Raw genomic sequence first — 13,649 nt, 5'->3', positions numbered from 1 at the left:
AGGGATGTGGAGATTTAGTGATACAATAGTGCCCTCCGCTGAAAGAACTATGTACTGCACTTGAACTCAGGAACTGTTAAAAAAAAATCCCTGGTGTCATTGCAGCCCATCTGTCTCTGTTAATACAGTAGGTAGCCACTGTATAAAACAAACTATAAATGCAGGCATTGAGGGGTTTAATCTAGATCCACCCCAGGCAGAAGGACACACAGCACAACAACTTATTTTTCATTTTTTTAATGAAGGAGATTATTCTCTCTCAATCCTCTATAAACAATCACCATTAAAAACCTTTCATTTAGAGTATTTACATATTAACAAATGGCTGTGCAAAACTTATATTTACATAATATACTTCCGTTTTTCATTGAAAACTGTGTTGGCCGATAGAAAAATGGACAGAGGGAAATGTATGTAACAGTTGCCAGGGGCGATGGTATAAAAACATATCAATACTGATTGACTAGCAGAGAGAAAAATTGAGAAAAGAAAATTAATCTTCTATTGACAGACCTTACAAAAAGGCCAACTGAAGTATGTACAGCTAGAAAAGTTGAATCAATATACATTTTTCATACACTACCATCCAAAACCGTCAGAAACAACCAATTAGTATGTGCACTAACAAAATATTTAAATGATATAGAAAGTGGGTGTATACAGTCCATATTCTGCATTCCATCACACATCACCATGGCAGCCAGCAATGGCCTACCTCCAAACATAAATAGGCTATTTATTGCCAACGTTGCATCAACGTCTCCGTCTCACTTTGCATCAACAATTAATTATTGTTAATTATTATTTACATTACTCTTTTGAAAAAAGAAATATTCATAAACCTGTTCATGTTTATCCCTCCCCTCCACACAGTCTACCGGTAGAAACATATGATTTGTATGAACTGTGATTGACAGACTGTTTCCTTAGGACGTTACATGTGCACCAGAAATGAGCGCGCACACAAGCTCGCGTCCATTTCCATAACCTTTACAACAGACATGTAAACAAAAAAAAGGCAAACACAAAAGCACACGGGAAGTTATACTAAAACAGAATCAAACAATGCCTAAAAACTTACTGAATAACAAGTAGGGGTCCTGTAATGTTATCAGAGTTCTAGAGAGTTAGACATGTATCATTCATATGGCTTTATTTTGGCAAAAAGGCAACTCAGCAGAAGACTTGTATCAGTCAAGTAAAAAATAAAAATATTTTTAAAAAGAAAAGAAAAAATCCACAGGTAATAGCACTAGAATGAATGACAATAAAATAGTCTCTAACCCCACCTCTATCGCCCAACAAAAGGCCCAGAGTTCCTGTTTGGTCAGGGACTTAACGTTACGAATGCAGTTTAGTACATTTGTTCGTTAACTGTGTTAAAAGGGTCCTCGCTGGGGTTCTTTATAAAAAAAGTCTAATCATAGAAGCCTCTTGCATGAGGTTAAAGGTTGGCAAAGCTATGCACCTACTGTGAATGAGGATGTATCCAGACCCAAAGGAGACCTCACAAATAAGAGCATTTCCCCCTCCAGGGCACCAGAGGGCAGTGTATGGGACGGGACCAGGTTGCCAGTAGCTGGTCCCTAGATAACTGTGAGAGGCACAGGGGTAAAGGAGGGTCCAGAAGACCTAGTCTGAGAGGTCAGATCCACCACCTCACCTTTGAGGAGGGCGTGTAGAGCACAGCTGATGATTCATATTCCAGGCGCCGCTGGTCTGCCTTCCCTCCAGGTCATGATTGTAGGAGAGCACAGAAGAGGAGGAGGTGCCGTCACGTGTAGCTGGGCCATTTGGCTCTATAAGGGAGCTGCTATTGGGAGCGTCTGGCCTCTGATCTGTCGGGGGGAGGTGTTATTGGAGACTGAGTCACGTGCATCAGAGTGACTGGTTTCTCTCATTAGTGTCTCGTCTCCCTGTGTGTTATTTGAGGAAGCCTTTGTAGAGTAAATGTGAGCTACTGGTTTCTCTCTCATTCTCCAGACAGAAGAGCAGGTCCCTGAGGTTGACCCTGGTGATGCGCTGGCGCTGAGGTCTGGAGCCTCCGCTATTGGCCCCACCCGACGACGAGGGACCAGAGCCAGAACCCTGCGGAGAGGGAGGGGGAGACGAGAGAAAGGAACATTCATGTTGATCTTCAAAAACATGTGTATGCATAAACCGCTATCGATCCACACGTTTGGATCCCTGTTAAGCGCAATATATAGGCAATGATCGAGCCTAGAGTGGTGGTCATGATACTCTACCTCAGCCCCGGCGCCGTTGACGGGGGACTCCATTTTCCGTTTCTTCCTGGGGCCGATGGCTGCCAGGGCCGTCATGTTGGCCTCCTTCTGCCTGATCTGATTCAGCTCCTGCTGCTGCATCTAGACCACACACAGAGGGAACAGGCATGACACACACAACGCTCCTGTGCTTGGAGACTGAGACAAGTGACAGAGTATGAGAAACACTACCAATCATTAGCGTACGACATAATACGCTAATGTTATACGCACTCTGCATACAGCCACACAAACGCTCTCCTCTCACCTCTTTGGCCTTCTGTTTGAGCCGAAGCTGCTCTGGGTCCTCTTGTCGCGATCGAGACTGGAGGGGGGGGGAACGGAATTCACTATCAACACTACTGGCACTTACAGCATAAGACCACTAGATGGTGCAAAAAGGCTATGTAACATGGTTGAAGTTGCACCTCCACATTTCTAAGGTTAGTGCATCAATGCCTGTGGTGCTGAGTTACCTTGGCAGCCTTCATCAGGATCTCCCTCTCCTGCTCCTCCTTCCTCTGTTTCTCCATCTGATCCAGCTGCTCATAGAACTTCAGCTGGGCTCGCACATCACTCACCTGTTCATACTTATCATCCTCCTGAAGGAGAGAGAGAGATAATGGATTACAAGGGTAAAAATGTATTACTTTTTGTTGTTGTACTTTTTACCCTCTTTTCTCCCCAATTTTGTGATATCCAAGTGGTAGTTACAGTCTTGTCCCTTCGCTGCAACTCCCGTATGGACTCGGGAGAGGCGAAGGTCGAGAGCCATGCATCCTCCGAAACACGACCCCGACAAGCCGCACCGCTTCTTGAAACACTGCTCGCCTTAACCCGGAAGCCAGCCGCACCAATGTGTCGGAGGAAACGCTGTCCAGCTGGCAAACGAAGTCAGCGTGCACACTCCCCCGGCCCGCCACAAGGAGTCGCTAGAGCGCGATGGGACAAGGGCATTCCGGCAGGCCAAACCCTCCCCTAACACGGACGATGCTGGGCCAATTGTGCGCCCCTTCATGGGTCTCCCGGTTGCGACACAGCTTGGGCTCGAACCCGGGTCTGTAGTGACGCCTCTAGTGCTGCGATGCAATGCCTTAGACCGCTGCGCCACTCGGGAGTCCCCTTCAGCACTTTTTGAAGATGAAAGGCTAGCAACAATAAAGATGACAACCCAGTATCGACAGAAAACATCAGAACTTAATAGCTCATTAAAGAACGCGTGAACCTCCTTCACGCCAACACCCACAGAAGCTGTGTTCTCTCACCTTGAAGGTGATGTTTTTCTGCTGCGCCACCTCCGTCACTTTCTCCAGCAGGTTCTGCAGCCGCTGCTGTGTTGCATGGGAAACGTAGTTGACAACCTCTGGCCCCAGGTCAATCACCCCAAACCTCCTACCTGTTACAAGGGAACAGGAGATGTTAAGAGATTTCAGGTACAGAGTGTGTGTGTGTGTGTGTGTGTGTGTGTGCGTCTCACCGATCTCCTGTACTCTCCGGGTTAGTGAGGTGGTGTGGAGGAAGGCCTCGTCCTTACAGGAGCGAGTCACCGCGCCCACCAGCTCAGAGTTGGTTGCCAGTATACGGGCGCTCTCCTCTGACAGGTTGACTCCAGCCATGGAGGCCACGTCATTGATATCATCATCATCTCTGGATGAAGGAGACAGGGAAAGAGGGGGAAAGAAGAGAAAGATAACTTTCTACAGGCCTCTTTTTCACTTTAAGAATTCTGAAATCATCCAACTTGTGCATGCGCGTGCGTGTGTGTGTGTGTGTGTGGATTACTTGAAGGTTCCTCCGCTTGCCTCCTTCAGCTTGTTCGTCTGTGCAACAGAGAGCATAGAGTGGCGCCCCAGTGTTACCTTGGCCCCTGGTGCTAGAGCTTGTTTCACTACAGGAACTGAGACACAGACAGGGAGACAGAGAGCGCAAGATGGGGGAGGAACTGTTACATAACAGACACTCGACCTTCACACAGGCTCCTCAACCTTTCACATTGTATAATGTATCATTTACACATCAATAAGTAAACATCTTCTTCTTGGTACATCTGCTGTGAGCAGAAGAGAGGAGCCAAGATCAAGAGGAAGAGAGATGGAAGAAGAACATGTCACAGATGAGCGCTTTCTTGAGCAATATTGCATGCAGTTACATTCATCTCTCACAAGGGGGCAGTGTTTCCATACAGTCCAGTGAACACACAGTGTATTTCCATTCAAAATTATATTTTCCCTTACCCTAAATTTAACCCAGGTGCATCATGCACAGAAATGTGAGGAGGCACAAAGTATGTTAGGATGGCTCAGAGGTAGAAGTTGAGAATTTAGATTTTTTTAACTCCTGTAATCTAGAGCCATAATCATTATGCTTAATTTGATGTCAGAAATGTGTTTATTGTCCGGCATATCTAAGCAAACTTCTTGAGCTGTCCGTTTCTCACTGACTGGTGGTAATTTTTTAAAAGAAACTAAATATGCTTCTCTGCTCAAATCTGGGTAAAAGATTGAAAAGATGTGAGTACATTTAGTTTTTGCTTGCTTTTCTAAAGTCTACCAACCTTACCAGCAGGCATGCCAGCTAAGATAGTTAGGCATGCTAGTTACTCTAACTTGATTGATGGCCTGAAATGGTTTATTGGTAGCTAGATATAGGAGGTTGGAAGATTGGTAACCTATTATTGATAGCATTACAGAAATCACTTTATTTTAATAAAATGTTAACAGGACATTTTGAGGGGGCACGTGTCCCTATGCCCCCTATGGGCATAACGCCACTACCTTAACCAAAACCCTAACCCCAATTCTAACCCCTAAACCTAAAACAGTCTTTGTCCTCGTGGAGACCTGAGAAATGTCCCCCACGAGGGAGAATTTTCCTTGTGGGGACTCTGAGATTTCCGGGTACCCACGGGGATAGTAATACAAGCCCACACACACACTACTGCCGTCTCCACAAACTGAATTGGTCCACCCACACAGAGAGCATCGTGAAGAAGGCGCAGCAGCGCCTCTTCAACCTCAGGATGCTGAAGAAATTCAGCTTGTCACCAAAAGCACTCACAAACTTCTACAGATGCACAATCGAGAGCATTCTGTCGGGCTGTATCACCGCCTGGTACGGCAACTGCTCCGCCCACAACCATAAGGCTCTCCAGAGGGTAGTGAGGTCTGCACAACGCATCACCGGGGGCAAACTACCTGCCCTCCAGGACACCTACACCACCCGATGTTACAGGAAGGCCATAAAGATCATCAAGGACAACAACCACCCGAGCCACTGCCTGTTCACCCCGCTATCATCCAGAAGGCGAGGTCAGTACAGATGCATCAAAGCTGGGACCGAGACTGAAAAACATCTATCTCAAGGCCATCAGACTTTTAAACAGCCACCACTAATATTGAGTGGCTGCTGCCAACACACTGATTCAACTCCAGCCACTTTAATAATGGGAATGGATGGGAAATGTAAAATATATCACTAGCCACTTTAAACAATGCTACCTAATATAATGTTTACATACCCTACATTATTCATCTCATATGTATATACTGTACTCTATATCATCGACTGCATCCTTATGTAATACATGTATCACTAGCCACTTTAAACTATGCCACTTTGTTTACATACTCATCTCATATGTATATACTGCACTCAATACCATCTACTGTATCTTGCCTATGCCGCTCGGTACCATCACTCACTCATATATCTTTATGTACATATTCTTATCCTCTTACACTTGTGTCTATAAGGTAGTAGTTTTGTAATTGTTAGTTAGATTACTTGTTGGTTATTACTGCATTGTCGGAACTAGAAGCACAAGCATTTCGCTACACTCGCATTAACATCTGCTAACCATGTGTATGTGACAAATAAAATTTGATTTGATTTGATCCATTAGCTAATAGCAGCCGGCCACAGACCGAAAACTTCGGTCTGACGCTTTCTATCATTGACACTGCCATTGTTCACACTGAGCGCGTTTGTCCCAGAGACGCCCATTGGAAAAATAGCTAACACAGAGAAGCTCCTATCCTGCACAGGAGCAGTATTATACAGCGATGGTATATGAAAGTACTAGGGTTCATCTGAAATAAGACAACTAATACGTTATCCTTTGTATAAATTATATTTCGGTTTGAGAAATGGCTGACATTTTCATGTACAGTCGTGGCCAAAAGTTGAGAATGACACAAATATTAATTTCCACAAAGTTTGCTGCTTCAGTGTCTTTAGATATTTTGTCAGATGTTACTATGGAATACTGAAGTATAATTACAAGCATTTCACAAGTGTCAAAGGCTTTTATTGACAATTACATGAAGTTGATGCAAAGAGTCAATATTTGCAGCCCTGGCATGCTGTCAATTAACAACCTGACCGATGGCAGCCAATTCTTGCATGATCAACTGCTTGGAGTTTGTCCGAATTTGTGGGTTTTTGTTTGTCCACTCGGCTCTTGAAGATTGACCACAAGTTCTCAATGGGATTAGGGTCTTGGGAGTTTCCTGGCCATGGACCCAAAATATGATGTTTTGTTCCCCGAGCCACTTAGTTATCACTTTTGCCTTATGGTAAGGTGCTCCATCATGCTGGAAAAGGCATTGTCCGTCACCAAACTGTTCCTGGATGGTTGGGAGAAGTTGCTCTCGGAGTATGTGTTGGTACCATTTTTTATTCGTGGCTGTTCTTAAGCAAAATTGTGAGTGAGCCCACTCCCTTGACTGAGAAGCAACCCCACACATGAATGGTCTCAGGATGCTTTACTGTTGGCATGACACAGGACTGATGGTAGCGCTCACCTTGTCTTCTCCGGACAAGCTTTTCGGATGCCCCAAACAATTGGAAAGGGGATTCATAAGAGAAAATTACTTAACCCCAGTCCTCAGCAGTCCAATCCCTGTACCTTTTGCAGAATATCAGTCTGTCCCTGATGTTTTCCTGGAGAGAAGTGGCTTCTTTACTGCCCTTCTTGACACCAGGCCATCCTCCAAAAGTCTTCGCCTCACTGTGCGTGCAGATGCCTGCTGCCATTCCTGAACAAGCTCTATACTGGTGGTGCCCCGATCCCACAGCTGAATCAACTTTAGGAGACGGTCCTGGAGCTTGCTGGACTTTCTTGGGTGCCCTGAAGGCTTCTTCACAACAATTGAACCACTCTCCTTGAAGTTCTTGATTTGATAAATGCTTGATTTAGGTGCAATCTTACTGGCAGCAATATCCTTGCCTGTGAAGCCCTTTTTGTGCAAAGCATTGATGACGGCACGTGTTTCCTTGCAGGTAACCATGATTGACATAGGAATGATTTCAAGCACCACCCTCCTTTTGAAGCTTCCAGTCTGTTATTCGAACTCAATCAGCATGACAGAGTGATCTCCAGCCTTGTCAACACTGTGTTAACGAGAGAATCACTGACATGATGTCAGCTGGTCCTTTTGTGGCAGGGCTGAAATGCAGTGGAAATGTTTTTTGGGGGATTCAGTTAATTTGCATGGCAAAGAGGGACTGCAATTAATTGCAATTCATCTGATGATTTATCATAACATTCTGGAGTACATGCAAATTGCCATCATACAAACTGAGGCAGCAGACTTTGTGAAAATTAATATTTGTGTCATTCTCAAAACTTTTGGCCACGACTGTAGAATATGTACACAAACATCAAACACAAAGGCATGACGCAGTTAAGACGATGGGACGCAGACAATACAAACGCACACCTGTTTGCAGCTGTTTGACCACCTGCGGATGTCCCATGATGATGCGACTGTGGGACTGGCCTCGGAAAGTAACCATGGGCGACTGGGCCAGAGTTACCTGAGTACTCGCCAACGCCCCCTGCTGCTGGGGCACCATCTACAGAGAGAGAGAGAGAGAGAGAAGAGAGAGAGAGAGAAGAGAGAGAGAGAGAGAGAGAGGTATAAAACATGATTCACACAATAGAGCACACCTTACTGTTCAGGCTCGGGTATATATTTTTATCATTGTCCTTTCTAGCATGGTTCCAGCAATTACGGTGGATGCGTAACCTGGCCAGCCCAGTGCAACTCGGCTTTGCCATGTAGATATACTTCGGGTCAACCCTCAACATAACATAGTCATATAGACTTCATGTGACAAGAAGAACAACAAGGCAACCCCCCTATACAATACATGGAAACACTGAGTGGAGTATCATTAGGATATAGTATACCAGGCCAGGCTTGCTGTGAGGTGTCAGGGCCGGGCTGATGACAGGGGACTGGTGCATGGTCCCCTTGGCCCCGGGGCTGGTGGTTCTGTTAAAAGGGAGTCTCTGTGCGGCGGCCGTGCCCCCCAGCGCCACTGTAGTCAGGGTTGTGGAGGAGGAGGCAGGCTGGACGCTGGCCTGGGGAAGCTGGCTCTGCTGGATGAAGGCTGTCGAGTCTGGGGTCATCTGACGCAGTGCAGGGAGACTCCTCTGGAGATGGGGAGGGAGAGCACAGGTCATTCCCTCATCGATATTGCATCTTCCGGGCCACTTGTATTTGTTTGGGTAGCGAGTGAATAGCAAGCTACATTAAAGAACGGAAAAGCCATCGGTCTCACCTTGAGGAAAGGCACAAGATATGGCTGAGGAGAGGAGTTGAGCTCCCGATATAACCGACTGGTGAACTCCTCCGCTTCGATCTTACCTTCCTGCAGTGGTAGAAAAACAGACATCAATGTAGAAAGACAGAGTGAGGAAAAAGAGTAAGAGAGAGAGAGAGAGTGAAATGGACACAGACAGACGTACCAACAGGCTCTTGACCAGGTCCTTGACGCTGGCCGTGGTCTCTGACGACTGCTTCCCGCTGGATGCCAGCTTGATCAGCGTGGAAAGGAAGTTCTTGCATTTCTTCACATTCTCCAGGGTCTCCACACACACACACACACACACACACACATGTAAAAACCATTGCATGACCATTTAGGAGTAGACAAATGCAGGAGGGAGTAGAGGAGTGTCGTCTCACCATAGTGGTAGCGGGAGTGCCTGGTGTCCCGGTAGCTCCGGGGGTCCCTGCTCGCTGGTTGACTGCTGCTGTTGCTGCCGAGCCAGGCTGCACTGGGGCCTGACCTGGGGTGGCAGCCGCCCCACCCAGCACAATGGTGTTCTGCAGGAGAAAAGGGACAAAGGGAGCAGGGGATGAAATGAGACTAAGGGGAGAGGGTGAGATAATTAAAGAGAAGAGAGGGGGTACCTACCTGCTGTAGCACAGGAGGCCTCTGGAGGACAGTAGTCTGGGCCGGGGTGCCCTGCTTGATGATGGTGGTGGGGGTCACCTGACGGGCCATGAGGGGCATCCCTGGAGCCTACAGGATAGGACAAGGGTTCTGGGGACGGTTGCACCAATGGGTGGTAACTCTACGTCACACCTTAAAATTAGACCTATTGCACGGCCTGGGCATAACCCTTCTATGAGCTATGTCTGGGAGTAGAATCTACGCCTTGTAGGGAGCAGGCGTATTCTTTCATGATATGCACAGAATATAATAGCAATCTCTGTTTTCAAAAGGATGCGAGTCTCGTGTTCAAATTTCACAACCGACGCAGGCTTTTCATATTGCCTATGCGCAAGTCAATAGCTACATAATGCACTTGATTTATGCTACATTATAGCATGCTAAATGTGTCTGATCCGATATTAGCGAACGAATAGATGATCCGCCACCTCTTATTTGCCCAGACAGAAACCAATTAACCAAACATAGACGGAGACTCTGTGAAACAAAATCATATTGATTGATCATCAGACAAGTCAAGAGCTTTTAGTCAGAATATAGCCTGGGCTACTACACGAGTGACGAGCAAAATAATCCACATGTTATATATTAGGCTACATAGCATACCAGCAAAATATTCTGATAACACTGCTAGACGAGCAAACTAGACTAAAGATCATCATCAACACTCACCTCAATTTTGCTAACATTTTCCCAGCTTAATTGTAACCAAATATCCAAACGGATATTCGGTGAAAACAAAAATCGGACATTGATTCATTCACGCTTGTCTCAAAGCAGCGCCGATAACACTGGCCCAATCATAACGGTGCTGAAATGACGGTTGACCACATACGGCTATTGCTTTAAAGTATTTAAAACAGTGGGACGACTTTGGGAGTTTCAGTAAGCAACAACATGATAAATGCCTTCAACGGCATTAACTTTATTCTCATTCAGTGATACTCATTCCCACAGCAATTATTGATTGATCCATCCAGCTGTGGTTGAGAAAACGTGCATGGCGGTGGGCTTTGCGAAGTGATGGGACATGTCTCGCAATGTTTAGAACTGCCACTGGGCGCTGCCTAGCAACCATCATTTTTTAAATTTTTTTTATTTTAACTGACTTGCCTAGTAAAATAAAAGGTAAGAACAAATTCTTATTTTCAATGACGGCCTAGGAACAGTGGGTTAACTGCCTGTTCAGGGGCAGAACGACAGATTTGTACCTTGTCAGCTCGGGGATTTGAACTTGCAACCTTCCGGCTACTAGTCCAACGCTCTAACCACTAGGCTACCCTGCCGCCCCGAAGCATCACATCTCATGAACGTGTGTTGTATATGCCGCAGTAGTCTAGTTTTTGGTTGGTGCGACAGGTGTAAATTAACCGGCTCTGTGTCACCTCTGTTCACCTGTGTCGCTCTTTCATCCCTCTCTTTATTCAATCACACTGTGATCTCTCCATCACTGGAGCTAAGAGATGATTACAGTTTCAGTGTGTGTGTACCTGTACAGAGGTGATCTGGACAGGGGGCGTGCTGGTGGGGGTGGCTGGCCGTGGGGTCATGGGGCTCTGGGACTGAGCCTGCATCTGGGCCAGGGTCTGCTGGTGGATCATTAACAGCTGCCCACTCTCACTGCGCACCAACACCATCCCTGCACAGGGCAGAGAGCATGGAGGGGGTCAGAGATGAGGTCAAACAGGGGTCATAGATCAACAGACAGAATCGCTAAATACACCACAATTGAATAACTTCTAAAGCATTGTTTGCTTAGAAAATATATTTGGCCACTCTTGGCATAAAAGTGGTACAGTAAAAAGTAATTATCACGAAAACTCAACTTTCAGTGGCGAGCTTAATGGTGGATAGCATTGTTAGACAGAACCAGTGAGACATGCAGTTCCAACAAAAAAATGGACACATGCTTGCAACTAGGTTACATGATGCACTACAGTGTCAGTGTGGCCCCTTGACACTGGGTCAGTCCATGGTATGTGTGCTATCAGGACCACACGACAGAGAACAGCACAACAGCCAACACTAATCTGCTTTTACAAGCAAAACAAGTAGACAGAATCAATAGAATGTTCCCACAGGTCACAGTGTGCTAGAGGAGCATGAACAATGGACAGCAAAGCACACACACAGGGATAGAGTACAGTATAGCAACTGGACAGTTTGTCTGATAAACAAACAAAAGACTTGTCTGTGTGCCACAGCGATGACAAGTGTAGTTGAGAATGCTAGCCATAAGTTTGCAATAAAGTTTGTTTATCACATTGATAGAGCCTTGAAACGCTGCCAGCAAGATGCATTGTATCCCCTCTCCACTCACTGTGGCTCACTGACATAATTGGCTACTCTAACACATCAAATCACGCTTCAATGAATCAGCTATACAATATCAACTGAGAATGGAAGTGTTACCTGGAGGGAGCTGAATGTTTTGGATGTTTGGAGCATTCTGTTGGGGCTGCGGAAGTCTTGGGGCCAATACCTGAGGAGCGATCGCCCTTATCCCACCAGGACTGATTGCAATAGTCGATGGGCTTTTCGCTACAGCTACAGCTGCTGCCGTCCCCGTCATCTGTGCGGTCTTTTGTATTGCCGTTTTTGGCTCCGACTTGTTGATTTGTGCTCCTGAACATGCAGGGTGAGCGACGTTGACAGATGATGTCAGAAAGGTATTGCTCCCGCTCGGCGAGGTGACTGCTCCGGTGGTGTGCATAGGCGGCCTCACGAGCGTGACAGTGGGCACACTGTTTAGAACAGATGGCTGAGACGATACTACAGTTGAAGTGACAGCATTGTCCATTAGAGAGGTTTGAATGGAAGTTGAGGGTAAGATTACGTTTCCTTCGACCACGGAGCCTGGTCCGTTGTTGACAACTGTGACGGCGGGCACCGTGCTGCTTGCCGAGCTCACCAAATTATGAGAGTTTATTACAACGCTACTTCCATTTAAAGTTTGTACACCAGCCGACCCGGTTTTCCCGATTCCTTCCCCGTGATCGGGAACCACTGTTACCACACAACCGGCTGCCCCAGTCTTACTCTGACTGTGTCCCGCTGTCATGCCTGAGCCCGCCGCCGCCGTCGTCCCGGCCGCTGTATCCATGGTGGACCTCGTACTATTAATGACACCCGCTTGGACGCTAGTCCCTACAGCAGAGGAAACATGAGAGAAAGGGAAACATCAAATATATATAAATTGAACATATGTATTAGCAAGAATTTAGTCAAGTGGTGTGGCTTAAAAAGATACGAAAACAGTCAAAAACAACGTGAAATGTGCTAACCAGAGTCAGCCGCTAAAGCTATTATCTTACGTTACCTGGTTTAACAAGCTCTTGTGAAAGTCCCATTTTGCTGTCCTGGACATTGGATTTGCCACATACAGCGGGGTTGCCAATGTGATTTGCCGTAGCCTGGACCCTGACTGCAGAGTTTCCGCGACCCGATCCCGTGAGCTCAGACTCCAAAGATCCAACTAGATCACTAACTACTTTCTCGTCCACCTCAGTGTTGAAAAAGGCATCATCCAGCAAATCCGAGCCCGCCGCCATCTTTTACCCTACTACACTCGATCGCGAGACGCATGCGCCGATTGGATACTCCGTCACTGACATCGGATTCCGGGTGCTCTGATTGGTTATTGCTAGATTTAAAGGTTGGGATAGACGGTTTTATCTTGCATTTCGGAATGCCAGCTGGATGAGAAAGCACGGACGGAAAAAATTGGTACGACAGTACAGATAGGATTGCCAAATGGAAACGAACCACACGAGATGTTACCGGTTGTACTTATTTGGAATCATTCTAGAGGAAATAAATGTGATTTCTTTGCTCTTTTGAGTTTTTATTCTCGACTCAAAATGGCTGCGTAGTTCTTTTTTTTCAGTTCTGTCCGACAACTGCTGTTACCACACGCACGAGGGCGCATATCGTGCGCTCGCTGCTGACTGTCAAATAGAACTAGGCAGCCTGCTGCTTGCCCCTCTGTCCGTCGCTGAGCTATGGAGGACAATAAAGACATCTCATGACATTTGTTTTACATTTCTGTGTTCATGCTTTAGAGATTAAAGTTGTGCTATAGGCATAGGGTGAATTCAGAAAGAGTAGGACATCATTGCTCTTTTTAATTATTAATGGAGG

General features: G+C 46.2%; 1 protein-coding gene across 1 annotated transcript; it reads right to left on the bottom strand.

Moving 5' to 3' along the window:
* Positions 1 to 221: 221 nt before the first annotated feature.
* On the bottom strand, positions 222 to 13,079 carry LOC115131892 (transcription initiation factor TFIID subunit 4-like). Its single transcript, XM_065020593.1, has 16 exons — positions 12,829 to 13,079; positions 11,922 to 12,656; positions 11,000 to 11,148; positions 9,471 to 9,578; positions 9,241 to 9,379; positions 9,019 to 9,143; positions 8,832 to 8,921; positions 8,458 to 8,703; positions 7,985 to 8,120; positions 4,047 to 4,161; positions 3,742 to 3,911; positions 3,530 to 3,660; positions 2,741 to 2,866; positions 2,533 to 2,589; positions 2,247 to 2,366; positions 222 to 2,088 (listed from the first exon to the last, which is right to left on the bottom strand). Exons 1-16 carry the CDS (start codon positions 13,058 to 13,060, stop codon positions 1,924 to 1,926), a joined length of 2,844 nt encoding a protein of 947 aa, XP_064876665.1. The 5' UTR covers positions 13,061 to 13,079; the 3' UTR covers positions 222 to 1,923.
* Between the last annotated feature and the right edge of the window lie 570 nt (positions 13,080 to 13,649).

The sequence above is a fragment of the Oncorhynchus nerka genome, linkage group LG7, assembly GCF_034236695.1.
Source record: "Oncorhynchus nerka isolate Pitt River linkage group LG7, Oner_Uvic_2.0, whole genome shotgun sequence".
Lineage (NCBI taxonomy): Eukaryota > Metazoa > Chordata > Actinopteri > Salmoniformes > Salmonidae > Oncorhynchus > Oncorhynchus nerka.
Note: the sequence above shows the minus strand (reverse complement) of the source record. Positions and strands in the feature narration are given on the sequence as shown.

Bases quoted from the DNA above. Each gene is read 5' to 3' on its own strand.
- LOC115131892 (XM_065020593.1), bottom strand. From the start codon at position 13,060: ATGGCGGCGGGCTCGGATTTGCTGGATGATGCCTTTTTCAACACTGAG. The intron at 3,912-4,046 runs GTAATCCACACA...TCCTTCATCCAG, and splicing joins GCAAGCGGAGGAACCTTCAA to AGATGATGATGATATCAATG. The intron at 2,367-2,532 runs GTGAGAGGAGAG...TGTGTGGTCTAG, and splicing joins TCAAACAGAAGGCCAAAGAG to ATGCAGCAGCAGGAGCTGAA.